A 20,498-nucleotide genomic window follows, 5' to 3' on the forward strand; every position below is an offset into this window, starting at 1 on the left:
GCGAACACAAAGGCCTGGTGTAACGTTACATATAAACTAATGGCACACCACCAATGATCAATGTCTATGTAGGTTGACGACGCTCTGGAGGGGACGATGAAAGGGTCGGTCTGTGTGTGGATGCAGATGAAATGCAAATGCAAACAAAAAAACTTACCAATATAATAATAAGCCCGTCGGAGCGTTTTTTTCCCTTTGCTTGAAATTAACAGATATCCATTTTTAAATGCGCATTTCCTTCTTGTCTTTTCTTTTCTTTTTCTTTTTCGACTACTGCTACTCGAAGTACCTTCTCTCCCTCTTTGCCCCCCTTTTTTTTTCCATTTGTCTCTTTTATTGCAGGAGAATGGCTTGAGCTTGATTGATTAGCTACATTTTTTTTGATGAAATCTCTGTCCAATCATATGCGTAGATATTTTAAATTTAGATGACTTTCGATGGGCTTCCAAGGTTCTCTTCAGGCAAGTAGAATTATACGGCAAAGGAGGTGATAATGATGATTGACACATTATGAATGATCTGACATGGTCCCCTGTCTAGTTGCGTAAATTATATAAAACCGTTCTTTGTGCATATTTAACTAACCTACAATAATAACAACCTTGGAAACACATGAAGAACTTCTTTCCTAATTGCAGATAGGAAAATGTATGTATCAAAGCGAACCAATACCCGCATTAGATCCCCGCTTATTTGATGTATTATCTCCAGCAGCTTGAGCTTCCTGTTCCAAAAAGTTTGACCAGAGCTCAGCGAGAGTCTCTTTACCGCCGCCTGCGTTGCCATTTTCCATGTAGTCACTCATTAATGACGGTGTGCTCGGTGTACGGTGCATGTAGAAACTCGGCACTTTTAGGCTGGTGGAGATGCTTGGAGTAGTCGATGTTCCGGGGCGGCTGAGTCCGGCTTGTTCTCTTTGATCTGAGGGAGTGTTAACAGATTATATATATATATACCGCAAGGAGAATAGAATAGTCTACCTTCGTTCCATTGTAGAAGAGCAGCTATGAGCTGCAAGATCTGGAATTTCTTTGGATCAGACCGGTCAAGAGTAAGGAAGTGTAGCAGATGGTTCGTCACAACGTGTCTGATGATTGATTGGTCAGTCAGTAATCCTTATTTCTGACACTTTTAAATCAACTCACCTATCAACATTGTCCTCTGGTTTGCCTCTCTTCAAGAATCTCAACGCCTTCGTCAAGTGATCGTTCAATGTGACAGCCTCATGCCGCAATTTCCCAATGAGAAGATTCTTCTCCTTAACCTCCTTCTCGAATGGAAGAAGTCGGTCTAATTCTGTCTGCGCCTGTTTTAGCTCCATGTTTGCTGAGTCCGCTTTCTTCTCAACTTGTCGGAGCTTTTCTTTAAGCTCATCAAGCTGCGCGTCGGAGCTCTGCACTATTTCACGTAGTTCTTGCTTCCGTGCTGTTTTTGTATATTGCAAAGGTCAAATAAATCTCCTACGAGGACTCATAATGTACAGGGTTGAGAGAAAGTACTCACCATCTTGTATTTCTTGCAGTGCTCGTTGTAGTCCGTCAATCGTGACCGATTGTGTATTACCGTTTGTAACCGCGGCATTGTACTCATCCCGAAGAGTAGAAAGCTGCTCTTCTAAATCATTGACCTTTTCCGCCAGTCCTTCTCGAATTGAGCGTTCCTCCATAGCCAGCACTTCCCAATTGTGCATTGCTTGCTTTGCCTCTTCAAACTCTGCATGGATATAGGACTCTCGCTCAAGAAGCTCCTCCTTCTCCTGAAGCCAATTCTGCTGAGAGAGATTGGTCCTGCTTCGCAAATCTGACAGTTCTTTGATGTTCTCTCGGGCGTCCTTCCCCAAGTCGGCAATGGCTGTCACTTTTGCGCTCAGCTCTGCTTGTAATGCTGAGTTTTCTTCTTCTAATTCCTCGATGCGAGATCTCGCCTGCGAGAGTTCCTCCTGTAAATGTGTTAATAGCTTGACTGTAAGAAAGATGAAAGCGAAAGCAAAAACATACAGCATCCTCTTTTAGCCTCTCCCCGAGCTGCGATTTGATAGTATTGACTCTTTCCAAAAGCTTCTGAAACTGGGTTTCGGCATGCGATTTCTTGTCCTCGGAATCATCTAATTTCTGTTGCAGCGCGTCCATTTCTTCCTGGTGCCTGTGCTGGATTTGCTCAAGCGACTTGCGAAGCTCGGTTACCTCGGCTCGAAGAGAGTCACGGTCGCGCACGAGATCGTCAAATTTGTTATTTTCCTCCGATTCATGCCTGGCCGGTTTTGTATTCGCTGGCGTTGTCGTCTCGGGGTCTCCTTCGCCGTGCGAGTCAGATTTCTGGCTGTTTGTTGAGACGACTTTTTCTTCACTGTCCTGTTTAACGGTTGGGGCTCCATTGGTGTCTTCGGCCTGATTCGATCCAGACTGGTCAGTGAGAACAGAAACAGAAAGGGAGGCGGAGCAACGCTAATTGCACTGACAGCGACAGTTGTTTCCTCGACATCCGAGTCATTCTTCGATTCCTCAGGGTCGTCCTGCACGTCATTACTCGAGCCTCCGCCGCTGTCAGCAGTGTTCTGGCCTTGTTTGTTGGCCTGGTTCTTCTTCTTGTTCTTCTTGGACTTCCCGCCTAGACACGGCAGACAATAAAGACGGCGATCAGCTCTGGAAGGGTCTCTCAAATTTGGCAGTGCAACTCACCTTGAGGGTTGGAGGGCTGTTTCTCTGGCGACATAGTGACTCCTGATATGACTCGCTCGCAATTGACAGCGGTGTAGCTGTTGCGGTTGTTTTGGTATACGTAGGTAGAGTTGCTAGCAAGGAAGTCGCCAGCGAATGCGGGCCGCCGCCATGCAATTTAACTAGCGCGCGGAGGAGCTGTCAGCATGCGCCTATCAGTCTACTAACTATATCTACATCCATTTATGCTTGACTCTTGGTGATAATTCGATCCATTATAGACAAGTTAATTCATGCTTCGTTGTCTTTGGCGTAAACAGAAAAACGTAGCAGGAGCTAACTACGGTTAATCACATAAAGTCATCCAGAAAATCCGCATCCCGGTCCTGATTATTGCTCTGCTGCATATTCTCCTCACTAAAAAGATCATCGTAAGCATGCTCCTTTTGCCACTTCAGCTGCTCTCGCTCTTGTCTCTCCTTCTTCTCCGCCGCCTTCTTCTCGTCCTTGGCCCTCCTCTCCTCTTTCCTCTTCTTCTTCAATATCTCTTCCTTCTCCGCCTGGAGATCGGGGAACCTCTCGACTCGCGTCTTGTTGAGGCGGTTGACGATCGGGTTGAGTCGCACAGGCACATGGATTTTCTTCACCATCTTCTGGTTGTGGAACGATACCTGGCCCGTGGCCATGGACGCGTTTTTCAGGAGGTTGGCCCATGGGGTGTATATGACGGTGATGTTATCCTTTTTATTTCCTGCCGCCGCGGTTCCATGAATTAGCATGATGATGATGGTAGAAGCGCTCGTACAATGTCAGACCCTACCTTCAATGGAATTGGCCTTGGTCAACTGCGCGCAGTCTTCCAAAACCTCCTTGGGGATATTATCCCATGTTTCGCCATCCCTTAGACGGAGGTACACGTGGGCACTAGACAGATTATCGACATGAAACTGTAAGCCCGTTAGGCTTTCTTTCTTGAACGTCTTAACGACGGGGAAGAGACACAACGAACCCTGACATTATAACAAGAAAAAAATAATCAGTATAAATGGTATCCTTGCAAGATTCCGAGGCGACAAGTGATTTACCAAACGTCTGATTCTAGTCCGTGTTTTATGAGATCCTCGTCTGGCAGGGTATTGTAAGTATTCCTTAGTCAATAAATATCTAACAGGCGGGCCTGGCTTACTCTCGAACTTGTCTTTGCCGACATAAATCGACGCAGAGGGAGCCACGACGTTGGAAGTGAAATAGTATACCATTTTGCCCGTCAAGAAGCAAGGCGCAGAGATGTGTCCATGGATGAGCTCTTGGTGGGCGAAGTTGCTGGAGGTCTAACTAAGAATATTCAAAGATCGAGGTGGGGCACGGCATCTCACCAATCAAATCCAGCCTTTGATTTTATACATCCTCGACATCACTGTAGCATACATACATTGGATGGAATCGATCCAGAAAATATCAAATGAAGATATTAGGTGCTCTAAATGGTTCTAAAAATGCCGTGCATCAAAATCGACTCACAAACCTCCCGGCTCTAGGAAAGTACACATAGTATTCCGTTCTATATAATACAAACGATCGCCAGAAAGAAAAATTAGAAAACAAAACTACTTGTTCACAGGCGAGTCGGTGTGCAACATAGGGCTTTGCTTCTCTGTACTCGAGAGATCGCCCTTGAGTACATCGGCCGGCAAGTCTAACAAACAGTTAGTTAGGTCCATTAACATGTAGAAAAGCAAGGGACATACCAAGTCTGGCAGAGCTTGGTTTCTCAATCAAACCTCGAGCCTTGCCTTCCTCCACATCCTTCCTTGAGAGGCTGACATGGCTTTGAGGAAGGCCCATGGATGTCAAGAATTTGACTGTATCATTCCATTCCAGATTCTTCCTCTTCTCGTCCCACTTCAATTCCTCGGCCATTAAATCGATGACTCCAGGTAGCGCCTCGAGGGCCGCTTGGGCATTCAGGAAGGCAAGTCGGGTTCGACGAGCGACGACGTCCACCGCGGTTTGAGCATACTCGTGTCTTACAGCGTAACGGATTTCTCCATCAATGAACGGGTACAAAGCAGAGACCCGAGTTCCGCGAAGAGGGAACCGCGCAGTGGTAGGTGAGGATAGAGCAGCCACTTGCCATGCACGATCACCATATGATACTGTCAAATGCTTGGCAACATCCGTCTCAAGGCCGTAATGCTGAATCAAGTTGATGAAGAGCGTCTTGGAAAATCCATGGGCGCCAATGAGCCGGACTTGATGGGTTTGGCAGGAGCCGTCAAGGTTGAAATTGTCGGTTTTCAGTCCTGTGCCGCTCACGTCTGGGATCTGCTCGATCCTGTGAGTGCGGAGGGCAAACGCTTTGATGGCTTCATCAACTGCCTCTTCGGCCATTTGTCGATAGGTTGTCCACTTTCCACCTGCACAGGTCAACAGACCCGACGAGGATATGGTCACCAAATGGTTCCGCACGAGCGATTCCGTATTCTTAGCCTTGGGATCTCGGACCAGCGGTCGAATTCCCGACCATGCTGCGAGAACATCTTCTCTTCGAACATTGATGTCCGGTGCGAAATAGCCACTGATTTCCCTCAAAATCCAGTCAATATCCTCTTCGTTTGGTTGGGGATGGGGAGTAATCTCTGTTGGTCGGTCGGTTGTTCCAGCGATTGTGTTTCCCTGCCATGGCAGGAAGAAAATCACACGACCATCTGAGGTAGAAGGGTCAATGAGACCCATATTGGAAGGACTGAAGTATCCAGGCAGAATTACATGGACACCGGAACTCGGGGCAACAATTTCCTTCGTGTCAGGTTCGTCCATCTTGCGAATAGAATCCGAGAAAGGACCAGTCGCATTGATAATACCCTTGGCACGGATCTTGAACTCTTTCGTCGGTATCCCGTTCTTTTCATCAACAAGGTCCTTGACGATAGCTCCATTGAGTTTGCCAGATTCGTCCTTGGTCAGGCCGGTGACTTCCAAGTGATTGACGACTGTGCTACCATACAATGCGGCGGTCATTGCTAAGGAGACGTTCATACGGGAGTCATTGTGTGCTCCATCTACAAATTGTGTGTCAGTGCAGGCATTCTATACAGATAAATGTCCATCATACCATAGTAAACCATAGCACCGAAGATTTCCTCTTTCTTCAGCATGGGGAATGCATCTAGAGCTTTGCTGTGGGTGAGAAAATAAGAGCTTTCAATGCCTTCTGATCCAGCTAGCAAGTCGTATGCCTTGCAGCCTGCCCAGAAATACGGAGCTTGCCACCACTTTTGTATCGGCACCATAATGGGCAGCCACATAGACAAATGGGGGGCGGTTTGCAAGAAGTATTTACGCTCGCGGAGCGCTTCCTTGACCAGCGAGTATCTAGCAAATGGCAGAACACTTCATCAGCTGATAATTTCATCAAAAAGAAAGGACTGTCTTTATGTAGAAGCATACTGGGCATAATCCAATTCCCAAACGGCCTTTTCTAAATAGCGAACACCGCCGTGGACTAGCTTTGTGCTCTTACTACTCGTGCCGGCACTGAAATCGTCTCGCTCGACAACCGCAACTTTGAGGCCTCGTGTGACAGCATCGAGCGCGATACCTGAGCCGGTAGCGCCTCCTCCAATGACCAGCAAGTCATAGGTTTCGCCTTCGCCCTGCGCATCGGCACTCCGCTTCAGGTCGGCAATCTGCTCTTCGCGGGATTTGATGCGCGGGAAACTGGGAGGCACGAGTTTCCCTAACCGATAGCCGGGAGGAGGAACGACAGCTGGCTCTGAGCCCGGAATGGTGCGCGGACGGTATGCGACGTAGAGGAAACCGGCGCCGGTGGCTAGGGCGGCGGAAGTATATAACAAAGGCCGGACAAAGCGGCGAGAGTGTTGAGAGGCCATTGCTTTCTGCTACGGAGAAGGAGAATAAAAGAGAGAAGGAAGAACAAAAAGGGAGGCCCCTGTCGGAGTAGTTGGAGGAATTCAGAGTGGAATTTGCTGGTTCACTGCCCAGATTTGAGAGGTGGACGCGATGACGTAGCTCTCTCTCTTCCTTACCTGCCGAACCAGGAGTCGCTTTATAACATGCAAAGCAAGTGGTAAGTAAGTACACAGAAGTAGGACAAAGGTTTCTTGTTCTCGTCCAACATGTCCTTGTTCAAGACGATTGGCCCATGAAGATAATCTGCATGTAGCCAGCTATGACGCTCTTCCTGGTATCTGGCAGCATACTTGGCTACTATACAGAACGTCTCCCTCCATTGACCACCAATCCCCTGAAAGAAGCACCCGCTCCTCACAACAAATATCAAACAGTGCTCTATTCCATTCGCAACTGCTCCTCAATTGGTCATATACATTATTGGTTATGGTAACTATCGCAACGGTTGACTCCGGACGTGTCGGAACGCAGTTCTCCCGCCAATCAGGCCGAGAGCAATTCCGCTCGGCATGCCGACTACAATGTGACTTCAGTATCTTCAGTATAGTTACACTCTTTGGATTCGATGACTTGAACCAGGACTAGGAGGCGACTGGCAGCCTAACAGAGTTCTGTCCCTGGAAGTTTGGCACTAAATGAAATCATCGTATACCCACTGTGGAGTAGTTAGCTGCGATATGACTCTGAAAATGCGGAGTCGGCCAAGAACAACCTACGAACAACCTAACGATTCGTGTTGATCAAGACGGAATAAAAAAGGAAACGAGGCTTTTATTTTTTCCTCCTAAAAGTGCTAGATCATAAACAAGTAATTACATAGGATGATTGATGGCCCTCCTTTTTGAAATCAAATCCGTATCCAAGATCAATACCGTGCCGAAATATTACCCAACATGCCAGGGGTCGTAAATGGCATATGCATTCTGTGTTAAAAAAGAAATGAAAAATGAAAAATGGAGAACAGCCCAGTAAAAACATAGAACAGTAAAGACAACTCCGAGTTCCTTGCCTGTTTCCTTGATTCCAACGGGATAGAAGGATCTCCAAGCTAGTCAGGTCAAGGTGATGATGACGATGATGTTACAGCAATAGACCATCCTTGCGCCGAGCAATGAACCATGATAAGTCATGACAACAAAAAATAAAAAAAAAAAAAAAAAAACAGTGATACCATGCTGTGTCCGGTATGATATGAAAACGGTCCAAAACGCCATATAGTAGGGTAGACCCATGCTCCGGAGGGAAGATACTGATGCATGCCCATTTTTAACCCCTCTTATAAAGAATTATACACACAAAGCAGTGTTGAATCATGAGTTTGTCAACCGTCTCTTCCAGTCCCGGACCGGGTCAAAACACTTTGTATAGTCCTGCAATTCATGACGGACCTGGTTTGACAGTGCCACGGATGGCGAGAGTGTACCTGTAAGCGACGAAAGGGAGGTTTGGGACGAGGTCGAAGTGAGGCTTGAGGATTGCTCTTGAGAGTTCGAAGAAGATGAGGAGGAAGAAGAAGAAGAGCTGTGGTGGATTGAAGGTCTTCCTTTGAGCATGGAAATATTCGCTTTCGGCTGCATTGTCGATTTCGCGGACACTGATGCCGAGTAGCTAGATACAGAATCGGAAGCATGTTGGTCCAAGTCGGCCAGTCGACAACCTTGAGAGCAATACGCTCCTCCTCCTGAAATCTGCTGGTCGCAGACCAGGCAGAAGTCCAGTGACCATTCGGTTGCCATTTTTGACTGCTAACTAGGGTCGATAGAAAGATGGCGAGGCAGAGAGCAATGCTTTGGTTGTGCGAGTCTGCTAACGAATGGCACTCAGGAAAGAATGAAAAGCAGGTCACGTATATATATATATATATATTCTCTGTACGTATCATACGGTTTGTTTTGGCTCATGAAAACCACAAAACGCTGCAGCCTGCTTTATACTCCGCAAGGAAGAGAGGCCGACGCTGCATTGATTATAAAAAATGTGTACAGTGGACCATGTCTGTCAGACAGGATGACAAGGCTGGATGCTCACTCAACAAGGCTGGAAGGCGAGAGACGAAAGAAGAAAAGAAAAAAAGACTAGGACCATTACAACCGAGTGTCATCAACTCAATGAAGCCTCACTGTAATGGATCCTGAAGTCGACGAGAAAGAAGAGAAGAAAGAGGGAAAAAAAAAAAAAGAGAGAAAGAAAAACAGATACTGGCTGGTAGATATAGAGTGAGGAAGGGGGCGAGCGTTATCAACGACATGGTCGACAGTTTCCCCACAGCTGCACTAAGGATTAAGAGCAATGATCACGATAGCGCCATGACCTCGGCGACGTCAAAAGCATCAAAATCACACGAACCGGTTATCGACGCTGGCGGTGGTGATTGGCGAGCGCACGATCTTTGAGCTTCAAAGGTGACATGCCGTTGGCCCAATTCGGCAAGCCGCTTTGGCGTGCGGGACGTATGGTACTGTACCGTACGTCCCATCCGTGCCGCCCGAGCAGGCCAAGGCAGCGGCCGCCCGCAAGATTAATTTGCTCATTACGGTCACGGATGCGTAATAGTACAACAGGCTACCGCTAAGCATAACTATCAACTAGCGCATGTCTCCTGCATACATACAACCGCAGCAGAACCCTGCAGTGCGTACCACATCGAGAGGAATGCCAGTCATATGATTTGCCTCCCCTCCCCTCCCCCAAAGTCGTGATCGATGGTCATCATTTTATGCTTTATTGCATATCATCTTGCTGTAGCGTACAGAGTGCAAAATTACGAAACCTGGAGCCGAAGCCTAGTACTAGTCCTAGTGCAACTACTCTGTGCGACTTGGCCGTCAGTGTGATTGGCCCTGTACCTCGCTAAGTGCATACATCGCCATACTATTGCATGTAATACATGGCAAGATTGCTCCGGCAGGATCAATAACAGCATGCCAAACCATACTACGCCACTGGTCCACGTCAGGGGTGTTGGTCGGATGTTAAACACTCTGGTTTTTATTACCTACTACTACTACTACAACTACTACGACTACAGTGCTACAGACTACCTACACATATTACATTCCAGCAGATGAGGGGAAGCCTACATACATGGTACATATCTGCAGCCTATACGAGCGTGGCATTCTGCGGCCTGGTTATATACTCCGTAGGCTAGATGGAATAGTATGATAGCCCCGCCAGCCAATCACACGGCGCGCTGTATTTTCTGGCGTGCTTCGGGCGCTTACCGCGAAAAAGCCAAGCCGGGCCCAACTGCAGAGCTTATCTCCAAAGTTGTCCGTCTCAGGACGCTGAATATTCAGACTCTTTTATGATATTAATCACTTTTTAGTATTTCTATCTTCCACACAGCGGTCCCACCACGAGACGTTTCATCGTCTCCTCCCCGACTTGGGCGTGCTTCTGCATGTGGTGATCGCTGCTCTGTGTCGGCCGAGCCATTGCCGCAGCACATCTTTATCGATGCGTGTGGCTTTTGTTGCGAGCGACCATTGCGTTTGCAAGAAGAAGGGTGTGGCCAATTAATACGGGGCGTGGGTTGAAGCTGTCCTTTGTGCTATTCATCAACCGACAATCGATCCTGAGCCCACTGCAACACGTGTGGTTTGCGTATTTGTATATTCGAGTATAGCTGTCGTCAACGCGAGAGGTTGGTCGTTTTGATGCAGCCAGCACATGTCTTCATTGATCACGCATTGGAAAGCGCATCAATCGATGCTGTGGGTATACGGACGAGCGTTGATGGGCGATTGTCAACGGTGGTCGGATCGGGGACGTCTTGGGCACTGGCTGCAGCTTTTTCTAAACATCCACATCGTTAGCAACCGTAGTCGTGTCTTTACTCCTCAGCAGAGCTTACTGGTCGCCATGTTGATGGCCTGCAACACACTTTGCCAGTTGGCCAGAACGCATGCAATGGCTAAGGAAGACTAGTCAGTTGTGATCAGCCGTCGCTTTAAGTTTTGCCGCATACCTTCCGTGCCGTCCTTTAAAGTGGACAGCTTTGCCTCGAGAGCCTGCATTTGCGTGGCAAGCGCACTGCTCAAATCCCGTAATTGGCGGAGGTTCTCCAACTCTGCTTTTTTGGCTTCGATCCGCATGGTCAAAGCCATAGCTTGCTGCGACGTCGTGGGATAGGCATTGTTCTGACGGAAAGGTGCGTTTATCGACGTTGTCGGGAGCGCCATGGCAACTGTGAGTGTACTAGGCAGGTCAAGTTGCAGCTATGTAGGTAGAAAGCAACGTAGAGATGTGGTTGTGCATCGGTGGGGTGGTGCGCCACTCGCGCCTGAGGCTTCCCATAGCCAGACTAAACCGTATCCGGACAAACGTCAACAAGGCCAAGCAAGCTTCAACCAACACAAAACCATCAACCGCCTCTTCGCTATACACCACACCACTCGGCTGCGGACCTCGAGTACGCGCACTATAAAAACAAAAAAATCGACCCAAGGAGCTGAAGACCACCCGCCGGCTTAGTCTGCATGCGCCTGAAAACCACACTTGAGTCTGCGACATGGCGCGATTAAATGATCTCCCCGGCCCAACAGAGTCCATAGAAGCCCGTAAGTTGTGTCTTCCAAGCCATAGACAACAACAAACCAATTATATACGCTGACATGGCAATAGTCAAAAGACGCTTTGTACGGCAGAACCGCGAAATCGCAAGAGTAAACTCGCTCCAGTCGCTGCGAATACAGAGTTTAGAATCAGAACTATCTCACCTCCTAAAAGAGAACGCCGCTCTCAAAGAACAAGTGATTTCATTGACACACGATGCCGAAAAATTTGCAGCCGGTCGAGCTTTTCATAAGGACATCTATCGGTGTAAGGAGAAATTTGCGGCCAAAGTTTCCGAATTGAACTCGCTGGTTAGCGAGCTGGGCATGATTCCGGAGAGCTTCCTTAAAAAGACCGCGCATCTCACAACTGCAGATGCTAATATAGAAACTCAGCGCTCCTTTGACTCTGGTCGGAGACCATTGACGTGGGACGAAAACGGCGACAGACTTCCAACAATCTTAGAGGATAAATATTTCCCAAGACGAACTCTTGAGTACGCGTGGATCACTTCCTATGCTTTTAATTCTCACCACTAATTTTCATCTGCACTTATATAGCCCTGAGGAATTGGCAGCAGTAGCAACACAACAAGATCTAGACTCGCCTACCATAGGATCTCCTCCAGTTGCTCACTTTGATGTGGATCAGAGTCCACTTTCACTGAGAAAGCATGACGACTTCGACCTTTCTACGAAAGACATTGCTTCCCCAGAATTGGAAGATAGCATGCACTCCGACAACAACAGCCTTTCCTATTCTCCAAACAACACCAACGAAGACGTTCCGATCCCAGAGCAACAAACCTCGCCATCTAAATATGTCCTACTTCCTGTCCTGTCTGGATCAAAGCGCAAGTTCAGCGCAACGGAAGATGAAATCACGTTTTCGCCGCCTCCTGCAACCGCTGGTCCGGCAATTGATGATGATTTCCAGTTTACACGCTCCGTTGATATTTCTAGAGCGCGACAACCAAATGTGGCAGTCGAAGTAATCAGTGAGCCTACAGCAGGACACGGGAAGAAACAACAACAAAAGAAGGGAAATCTTGCGAAGCGAAGAGTACTAGAACCAAGTATGTTTTTTTCTCAACATGACAAGAATCAGGCTCTATTATTCTATTGAGAACTGAACTAATAAGCTAACGAGACATGAATTTAGAAACCACAAACATGGCTTCACCCACGAAGAAAACAGTACAGCAGGTTGGTGATGGCAAACCGGAGAATACACCAAGAAGGCCTGGCGAAGAAGAGAACGCGCGCAAAACGGAACCACCAAACAACGCTTCACAGTTACAACCCGATCAGACGAAAAAGACAAAAAGAGCAACTGCAATGGCTGCACACGAGGACGAAGCTATCAAGCCAACATCAAACAGTCGTGATTTTGTGGCGAAAGAACGCCAACGCAAGCAATCATTCCACGGTAATGACATAAACAAACCTGCTGTAACAGAATCTATGCCTCTTCCCAGTCTCACATCACGACCGTCCAGGCGGGCGAGAGGAGCCATCAGCTACGCAGAGCCCAATCTGCGAGACAAGATGCGAAGAGCCACAAATGAACTGACAGATGCTGTGGCTATTGAACATGCACAACGTACAGCTTCGCTGGCGGGTAATTCTGGTCAGAATTTCGAACCAGAAAGCCACGATAGTTCTTCGCTCGATCCTAGCCTGGTAGCTAACCCAACGATTCCACATGATAATCAACGGATTGTTGCCGAACTACCCAAGCACATGGTAACTGAGAGAAAGCGGAGAACATTGTCGGCTAGCACGAATGAGATTACGCGCTTAAACAAGACCGAGAGCGAGTCAGACCTGAGGCAAGACACCGAGGGTGACGGCACAAGGTCACCCACCACTACCACCAATCATCCAACACAAGAGCATCTGCGACGGCGATCGGCAAGTCTAAAACCGCAGACACATCGACATTCCTCAAATCCTGCAGGCTATGACCGCGCAAAATCCAATCAATCCGATAAGTTGGCTAGTCATGAGACATCAGAGTTGGACGGTGAAAGCCACGACAACGACACCGTATTGGAGGAATCCCTGCCACATATTACGGTCATCAACAAAGATATCGGAGCAGCAAACACTGCGAGAGTAAGAGGAACACGAAATCTGACGGAAGATAGTAGTGCCCAAGCCACGCGAAACCAGCGTGTCTCGTCAAGAAGGCGAAGCACCTTGATATAAGGATGGCGGCATCAATGGAATGGCTTTATATTCGAAAGGACACCCTTTGTGTCTGTTTTCTTGTTTTGCAAAGGAGTTAAGGAGAGAGGGCTTGGTTAAAATATATACCCGCCAATGTGCCTTTTGTGTTTATCCCATTTAAAATTCTCTCTTCGTGGGTAGTAGTGGTCCTCTTCGAATTCATATATGTCGTCAGAATAAATTAGAAAAGCTTTATGCTTCTTTTTCCTTAAGCCCGCTTGTGCTCTTCTGACAACTTCACAGAATCTTATTAAGCTTGCGATCGTTCTTGGGAATCCTTTCGTAGGCATTTGGCTTCTTCTTCTCCCTTACTCGTTTGATGTCGTGGCTATGTCCCGGACATGAAGCATCATTACCAGCGTCACCATGTTCACAATCGTCTCGATGTCGCCGCCGCCGTCGTCGCTGGCCGGATCTCGTATCGCGATCGTCATCGGTGTCAGAGTCATCAGAGCTGGACTCGGAATCCGAGGACTCGGAACTGCTTTCATCTAGCGCGCGTGGTCTGTGATAAATACAGCATACTAGTAGTAATAGAGAATTAGCAGATTAGTCGTTTGAAAGAAAGCGAAAAAAAAAAGTGCCACCCCATGAAAAATTCCATATTTCAAACTCACCTTTCGAACTCTTCTTCCCCATCCCTTCGTTATTGACAACATTCTCGTCCCACCTAACACGCCGCGAGTTTGCAGATTGCTGCTCTAGGCTACTAGAATCAGTATCGGTCACCTCGCTTTCGCCTCTGAGGCGCAGGGTACGAGGGAGAGTCGCGGTCGACGGTTCTTCTTCGGTCGTAGTAGAGCCTGTGCCGCCGGCATTTGCAAATTGCTGCGGTCGTTGCCGTTGTTGAGAATTTATTGGCATCGTTACTTGTCTCTTTTTTCTTTTCGCGTCTGGAAACTCCCTGTATTGAATGGGCAAGGGAACCGCGATATGTTCGTAGTTGGCGAGTTCTAGGCGTCAGAAACGATGGCAAACTTGTTATTATTGCGGGGAGAGATGTTTGGTGGAGATTTGATGGATGACATAATAAAATAAAATCTGTCAGGGGGCTCCATGAGCAGGAGGGGTTTTCATTCCTTCCTTTTTTTTTTCCCGGTGTAAGAGTGATATATGTGTATTTTTCTCCTAACAGTATCTCTTTGGTCGCCTTGAATACAATAAATCCTCCATACTCTTACCTGTAGATATTCCATTAGACACTAACATTCGAGGTAAAGTCTTTCTTTCAGTAGTTTTAGGCATAATTGAAGTATAGTTATTATTTGAAATTTTGACTGCTTAGGACTTTGCTAAATTGCACCTTCTCGAAGACTCCATCAGAGAATGGCCAACGAGACCAGACAAGACAAATTTTTTTATTTTTATTTTCAGCAATCCCTTCGGGAAAAAGCAACCCCTAGGCACGTGTGCTGAAAATGCGATTTAGTATATCTAAACAAAAGCTTCAAGAAGTAGTCATGGGTTCACACCTGAGACTCGAGCCGTCTCCCAAATTTCACAAAGCGGAGTGATTTGTTTTGCTACCAAGAGCCGATAATGAGCCACCACCATCAGACTCGCCAACGGGTTGCTTCAAGCTTCCAACTGGACCAATCATAGATCATCATCCTGATCCATTTCAGCTGGTTTAAGTAAACCTCCAACCCTCATGGCACGATCTCTCTCCGCAGCCTTGGCATCCTGTAGTGCTTGCTCGCGTTCTTCTGCGTAGAGCTCAGCATTGTCTCCTGCGAATTCTTTGAGAGATATCAAGAAGTCCCGAAGATGTGTCTTGAATTTAGTAAAGTCGTCGTTATAGGCGAACAGCCCAATAACAAATTGCTTGATTTGAATCCTGGCCGCGATGTTTAGCAAACGAAAAAAGACAAACGGCCAATATTACTTACTCTTGGAGATTCTTGAAAGCCGATTGAAGAAGGCTGGCAACATATTCTTGTAGGAAATCCTTGTTGGAGGTGCCGGCTGGTGCTTGCTCTGGTGAGTAAATAGGTTCTTGTATCTTACCAGATTCGACGAAGTAAAACATGCGCGACAGAAGCATTGCTTGTGATTTGAATCCTATTCCGTATCAGCAATAGCCCTCAAATTACTTAAACAGACCTAAGAAAAAAGAAAGAAGGGGAAAAATAAAAAAAAAAAAAACTCACCAGCTTTATGATCGGTATCAGTCACTACAAAGAAGACATCCTGGAGAATAGATAGGTAGAATTGACGGAAGAAAATTCCCGAGGTTTGCAGATCGGTCTCGGCCATATTATTCATCAGCTCAAGACACATGGTCAATCCTGTGTTTTCCACCTCGCGGTTGTCGTGCTTGCTTGCCCACATGCATGAATCAATGACGAACTTGAACTGATTGGCGTCCAATTTCAACAAAGCAGGGAAACAATACAAGTTAATTGATTGTAGTAACTTGAAGAATTGAACACGATGTTCGGGGTACTCGTGGAAGTCCTTGTTGATCATCTCGAGAGTGCACTCAAAGACACTCTCCATGATCAGCGGCACTTTATCGTCCATGAGATTCTACACGATAGTCAGCACCAGTACCACATTACGTAGCGACTATTAATTCTAACCGAGAAGCGTGTAGTTCGAGGGGTCCAACGTACATGAAGCTTGTGAATGATAGTTGTCATGACATTCAAAACCTCTGCTTCGCGTGCATCCGGGACATTTCGATTGTAGTCCAGTAACACAGCTTCGAGCAATGGAGGCACCATATTCTGGTTGACCATTTCTAGGTCATCCGCCTTTTGAACATATGTGTCGATAAGCTTGAGAATCTCTTTTTTGATGGTGCGCAACCCTCGCACTCGGGGTGTTTTCGTTGCAATAGTTCCTGAACATACATCAGCATGCCATGTGATTCCTAATAGGAAACATATGTACTCACCATCTCTAACCACAGCATCAGATATAAGTTGACTGGAGGCGCGATACATGTTGAGCATGTCATGATAAATGCGTCCAATTTGGGGGTAGAAGTAACTGCCAATGGAAGAGCATGCTGCAACATTGGTCTTCATAATGTTTCCGACAATTTTTATAGTCTCCGCATCTTGGAGAATAGAGGAATCTTGATTAGCCTGCGCAATGATGGCATCCCATGCAGAATTGGGCAATGCCATCAAACTCTCAATCAAACGATCCTGGAGGCCCTTTTGGCCTTGGGCCGAGATCATGTAGCCACAAGCCTCGTAAAAGGTATGCACTTGCTGTGGTGATAAGTCGCAGGTAATCTTTCGCATATTGCGAACTATCTCTTCTATAAAAGGTTCAGTCTCTCCAGGCTGGTGAGCCACGAAATGGCGTTTGCATTTGTTGGCAATCTTGATGAAGGTATCGCAAGCCATGTCCTGAACACCTAGTACATGTTAGGATTAGGGAGAGAAGAAAAATATATCGATAGGCTGACAAACCTTCATGAGTTTCGTGCATGAATTCGAATAACTTGTTCACCACAGTCTTCAAAAACTTCCAATGGGCTTTCAAAAATCTCGGGTATTGGCCAACAATATACATAATGTTACTCGCAACGACTGCCTTGTTATCTTTGCCACGCTTCTGTTCCGTCAGACCAAGAAGATCCTTGATCACAGTTACTAGGAAACGCTTTTCTGTCTCCTCGTTCATCGCACCGGAGATGGAACCAATGGCCCAGCACAGTGTGTTGCAGTTAGCCCATGACCATTCTGTGCCGTCGACCTGTTTGGCAAGTTTGTCGGCCATGATACTTTCCGTATCAATAACATCAAGATGTGTGAGGTAGACGAGGCACTCCCTTGTTGTTTTGTATAATTGGATAGTGTCACTTTCCTTGACGAACTCACGAACGATTTCACCCTCGTCATTTTCCACAATCAGAACCTCTTCGGGGCGCACCATCTTTTCGATCATAACTGTTCGCAGGCTCGACAGTACCTCTTGGTATTTGTGCTTGCGCAGAGGATAATTTGCAAGTGTACTGGGATGCGGAGCGCCACCATTTGATAGCGCACTCACGCCCATGTTCACTAAAGGGTTAATATCCGTGATTGGGAGCTGCTGCATCTCTTCATACAGTTCCTGTACGAGTTTGGTCCAGTACTCCAAGCAAATTTTGAAAATTTCACGATCGTCAATCTGGCTGATTCGTATGAGGTAGAAGTGCGCATGGGTGAGATAGTCTAAATTGGGTAGTTTTTCGATGAGCTGTTGGGGTGGTTAGAAATTGCTCGAGTTTGATGGCAGAGGGCGATTTGACTTACATTTAAATGCACGCTGAAAAAGTTGCAAAGAAAAAGAGCAAGGTTCAGGACGAACTCTTGATCTCTCGAATTGCTATTTGTGTAGGTGCTCTTTAAATCCATCGATAAGGGAATAACCTCGGCCACCCGCGTAAGCGTCTCTGTGAACATCTGTACAAGCTTCTCGTCGTAGGAGTACTGAGGACCGATCTGAAGGCCACCAATTTCGGTCAAACATTTCAGTGTCACATTGCGAGTTTCCTGCACGCCGAGAAACCTGGTCAGAAGAGTGCTGATTATGGGTGTCTCGAAGATATATCCCAAAGGAATCCAATTTAAGAATCGCAATAGAGTTTCCAAAGTTGCCTTAATCAGAGCAGGCTGATTTGCTGTATTCAAAACCTCTGAGCATAGTTGAAAAATCGATGAGAACTCCGATGTCATTGTTGTCTTAAGATTCTTTGCTTTTGTCGAGGTCATCTGGTCCTGCGAGTAATCAAAAACTTCTTCCGACAGCAATCGAAGGATAGCCATATTGTTCTCGCAAATCGAAAGACTCGTATGGCAGGACGAAATGATCTCATTGGTGAAAGTCGGCCAGTTATGAGGCCATTCTTGCTTCAGTATAGAGACGAGGACGAGGTTCAATTTATTTAGAAAGGCACGTTCGCTCTTCAGTCTTTCTTCGGACTTGGAATGCTCGATAATCAGATTGACGACGAAGTTGCGGATTCCTATATTCGAATCAAACAATCAGCATCATTCACCGACCAATCACTTCACTTATCTTAAGAGGACAAAAAATTCACCTTGACATTGATCCCGTGGTAGAACTTTCCACCTTGTCATGATCACCTCGTCCAGAACCTGCAAACCGAGATCTGCCAAAATTTTCATCAGCATTTCCAGGGGAAAATGTCTCTCAAAAGGCACACTCACACTTTGTTTGAGAGTATGATGATTCTTGCAAAATATCTCCCACCAACAACCACGCGTCGGGGTTTTGTTTGAACTAGTCTGTCAGCCGATATGTCTGTTGGAGAAACTGCCACTTTTCATCATACCTCCGTAAGAGATTGCTGTGCTTGTTTTTGCTACATAGAAAATGACTCATGGTCAGCTCAGTTCTTTTTCTTCCTTTTTTCTTTTTGCGGGTTTGTTTCTTTTTCTTTATTTTTTCCCTGAAGGCATGGCGATAGACTCACCACTTCGCCTTTGCCCTCATAGAAGGCGCGGACAGTGTTGTCCAATTCTTGCACTGAAACAGACATTCCGCACCAAGCACTGGCGAGGCCGCCTTCAGCTTTACTCGAACTCTAAAGTCGCAATGTATCTGAGAAGGGTGATGATAAGTAAAGATCGCAAATCTAGTGGGGTTGCGGTGGAAATATTGATGGAAGAGAGCCGGTTGAAAGTCTGAAGGCGGGGCAGAGAGATAGCTGGGCGGTCAAACGCGAAACGGCGCGAGTAGTCGAAAAAATTAAGACGGAGGAGCGAGTGAGCAATGCGTGTAAAGCTCAGGTAGCGCTCGAAAAAAAGAGATTTGACGAAGGGCAGGTCTTTCAATGAGCGGGACTTGGCGAATGAGAGATTCAAACTTCTCTGGGATCCGATGAAGCTTGGTGAGGCAGTAACCAACTTGGCAATCGCCGTCATGCTGAGTCAGCCGCCATAACAAACAGTCAGACCAGCCTTTGACAGACGGTTCTCTGACTATGCTACATAGGTTTACGATGATATATCTTATCTTTGCATGCGTCTTTTGTCCATTCTTCTCATATTGCCTCATTTTCTTCTGTCCCTGCACGTGACTTAAGTATCGATAGACATACATATAAAACTACACTATCCATTATTTATGGACGTCTCGACCCTCACAGAAGTCTCACTCCAAGACACAAGATGTACCCGCATGCTACAGCACACACAACATCGGCAAGACAAAGAACGGGGGAGCATTAATCTCATCTTTCTAGAGGCTACTACTCATTCGCTCGCTCGCTCGCTCGATTGGTCCATGCGAACAAAGATCATGCCGTGTGACGATGATTGGTTGATTCCACCAGTCGCGTTCAGATCGCCCAGTTGTGGATAGCGCGAGAGACGCCATCAGTTTTGTCAGTTATACTTACTGACTGCAGTCAAGATTGAAGAAACACAAAACGCCAAAAATAGCACGCAGGGAGAGGAAACAATTCTCGTCTCACGTAGACGCCAACCCTGGACCAGCGGCCAATCAGCGTGACGGAGCGCCTGAAGGGGGGGAGGGACCCGCGACGTCAATGGTCGAGTAGGGTATAATACGATAAATTACGGCAACGGAGCAAGTCTTTTCTGGCTTGGTCTTGTCCTCTCTAGCCGCGCCAATGGCGAATTAGATGATAAGTGTGCAGCGTGCAGCGTGCAGCGTGCAGCATGCACCACCGCGCCCCCCTCCTCGGAAGGAGGGAGGCCCTGGGAGGTTGTATAGACAGAGTACGGAGTACGGAGTAAGCGAATCCATCGTGGCACAGCCGCCGCACTCTGTGGGCGGCTCTTGTTTTGTTTTGCCCTTAGCCTAGTTATGCTTTAGAGCAGTCATTGAAGCAAGGTATAACAAACATGTCGGCCACGGATATGTATAGATAAATAAAAGAGAAAGTGAAAAAAAAAAAATAAAAAAAAAAAGGAAAGAAAGAAAGAAAGAAAAGAAAAAGCCTTGAGAGAAGCAGGCAGCAATGGCGCGCAAACCGTGTGAATGTAGGATCGATTATGCGTTAGCGCTTGCTGTCTTGCGCTCTGGCGCGCGGCCCAAACTTCGAGAGGGCTTCCGTATGGTGGTACCGGTAAGCGGGCAGTAAATACGCGGCCCATACTCCCACATCGCAGACAAAAGACGGTAAAACGAA

General features: G+C 46.9%; 8 protein-coding genes across 8 annotated transcripts; 1 reads left to right on the plus strand and 7 right to left on the minus strand.

Annotated features, from left to right (window-relative positions):
- Nucleotides 1-655: 655 nt before the first annotated feature.
- UA08_04363 (hypothetical protein) lies at nucleotides 656-2,712 on the minus strand (the record flags this gene model as incomplete). Its single annotated transcript, XM_020266678.1, has 7 exons — nucleotides 656-921; nucleotides 981-1,087; nucleotides 1,146-1,425; nucleotides 1,504-1,939; nucleotides 1,998-2,387; nucleotides 2,459-2,607; nucleotides 2,679-2,712. 7 exons carry the CDS (start codon nucleotides 2,710-2,712, stop codon nucleotides 656-658), a joined length of 1,662 nt encoding a protein of 553 aa, XP_020120851.1.
- A 295-nt stretch (nucleotides 2,713-3,007) lies between these two features.
- On the minus strand, nucleotides 3,008-3,916 carry UA08_04364 (hypothetical protein; the record flags this gene model as incomplete). Its single annotated transcript, XM_020266679.1, has 5 exons — nucleotides 3,008-3,408; nucleotides 3,478-3,604; nucleotide 3,667; nucleotides 3,743-3,782; nucleotides 3,844-3,916. The coding sequence occupies 5 exons, from the start codon at nucleotides 3,914-3,916 to the stop codon at nucleotides 3,008-3,010; spliced, it is 642 nt and encodes a 213-aa protein (XP_020120852.1).
- A 348-nt stretch (nucleotides 3,917-4,264) lies between these two features.
- Nucleotides 4,265-6,550, minus strand: UA08_04365 (Glycerol-3-phosphate dehydrogenase, mitochondrial; the record flags this gene model as incomplete). Its single annotated transcript, XM_020266680.1, has 4 exons — nucleotides 4,265-4,353; nucleotides 4,406-5,719; nucleotides 5,773-6,032; nucleotides 6,108-6,550. 4 exons carry the CDS (start codon nucleotides 6,548-6,550, stop codon nucleotides 4,265-4,267), a joined length of 2,106 nt encoding a protein of 701 aa, XP_020120847.1.
- Nucleotides 6,551-7,900: 1,350 nt separating this feature from the next.
- On the minus strand, nucleotides 7,901-8,326 carry UA08_04366 (hypothetical protein; the record flags this gene model as incomplete). The annotated part of the gene is made up of 1 exon (XM_020266681.1): nucleotides 7,901-8,326. One exon carries the CDS (start codon nucleotides 8,324-8,326, stop codon nucleotides 7,901-7,903), a length of 426 nt encoding a protein of 141 aa, XP_020120848.1.
- Nucleotides 8,327-10,275: 1,949 nt separating this feature from the next.
- Nucleotides 10,276-10,774, minus strand: UA08_04367 (hypothetical protein; the record flags this gene model as incomplete). The annotated part of the gene is made up of 3 exons (XM_020266682.1): nucleotides 10,276-10,388; nucleotides 10,447-10,506; nucleotides 10,561-10,774. The coding sequence occupies 3 exons, from the start codon at nucleotides 10,772-10,774 to the stop codon at nucleotides 10,276-10,278; spliced, it is 387 nt and encodes a 128-aa protein (XP_020120473.1).
- A 329-nt stretch (nucleotides 10,775-11,103) lies between these two features.
- On the plus strand, nucleotides 11,104-13,357 carry UA08_04368 (hypothetical protein; the record flags this gene model as incomplete). The annotated part of the gene is made up of 4 exons (XM_020266683.1): nucleotides 11,104-11,152; nucleotides 11,217-11,643; nucleotides 11,708-12,222; nucleotides 12,309-13,357. The coding sequence occupies 4 exons, from the start codon at nucleotides 11,104-11,106 to the stop codon at nucleotides 13,355-13,357; spliced, it is 2,040 nt and encodes a 679-aa protein (XP_020120605.1).
- A 258-nt stretch (nucleotides 13,358-13,615) lies between these two features.
- Nucleotides 13,616-14,242, minus strand: UA08_04369 (hypothetical protein; the record flags this gene model as incomplete). The annotated part of the gene is made up of 2 exons (XM_020266684.1): nucleotides 13,616-13,902; nucleotides 13,996-14,242. The coding sequence occupies 2 exons, from the start codon at nucleotides 14,240-14,242 to the stop codon at nucleotides 13,616-13,618; spliced, it is 534 nt and encodes a 177-aa protein (XP_020120471.1).
- A 732-nt stretch (nucleotides 14,243-14,974) lies between these two features.
- Nucleotides 14,975-18,881, minus strand: UA08_04370 (Exportin-1; the record flags this gene model as incomplete). The annotated part of the gene is made up of 10 exons (XM_020266686.1): nucleotides 14,975-15,215; nucleotides 15,268-15,439; nucleotides 15,529-15,907; nucleotides 15,994-16,223; nucleotides 16,278-16,748; nucleotides 16,804-17,575; nucleotides 17,632-18,344; nucleotides 18,420-18,477; nucleotides 18,675-18,704; nucleotides 18,816-18,881. The coding sequence occupies 10 exons, from the start codon at nucleotides 18,879-18,881 to the stop codon at nucleotides 14,975-14,977; spliced, it is 3,132 nt and encodes a 1,043-aa protein (XP_020120472.1).
- Between the last annotated feature and the right edge of the window lie 1,617 nt (nucleotides 18,882-20,498).

This window comes from Talaromyces atroroseus (genome assembly GCF_001907595.1).
Source record: "Talaromyces atroroseus strain IBT 11181 chromosome Unknown scaffold_4, whole genome shotgun sequence".
Lineage (NCBI taxonomy): Eukaryota > Fungi > Ascomycota > Eurotiomycetes > Eurotiales > Trichocomaceae > Talaromyces > Talaromyces atroroseus.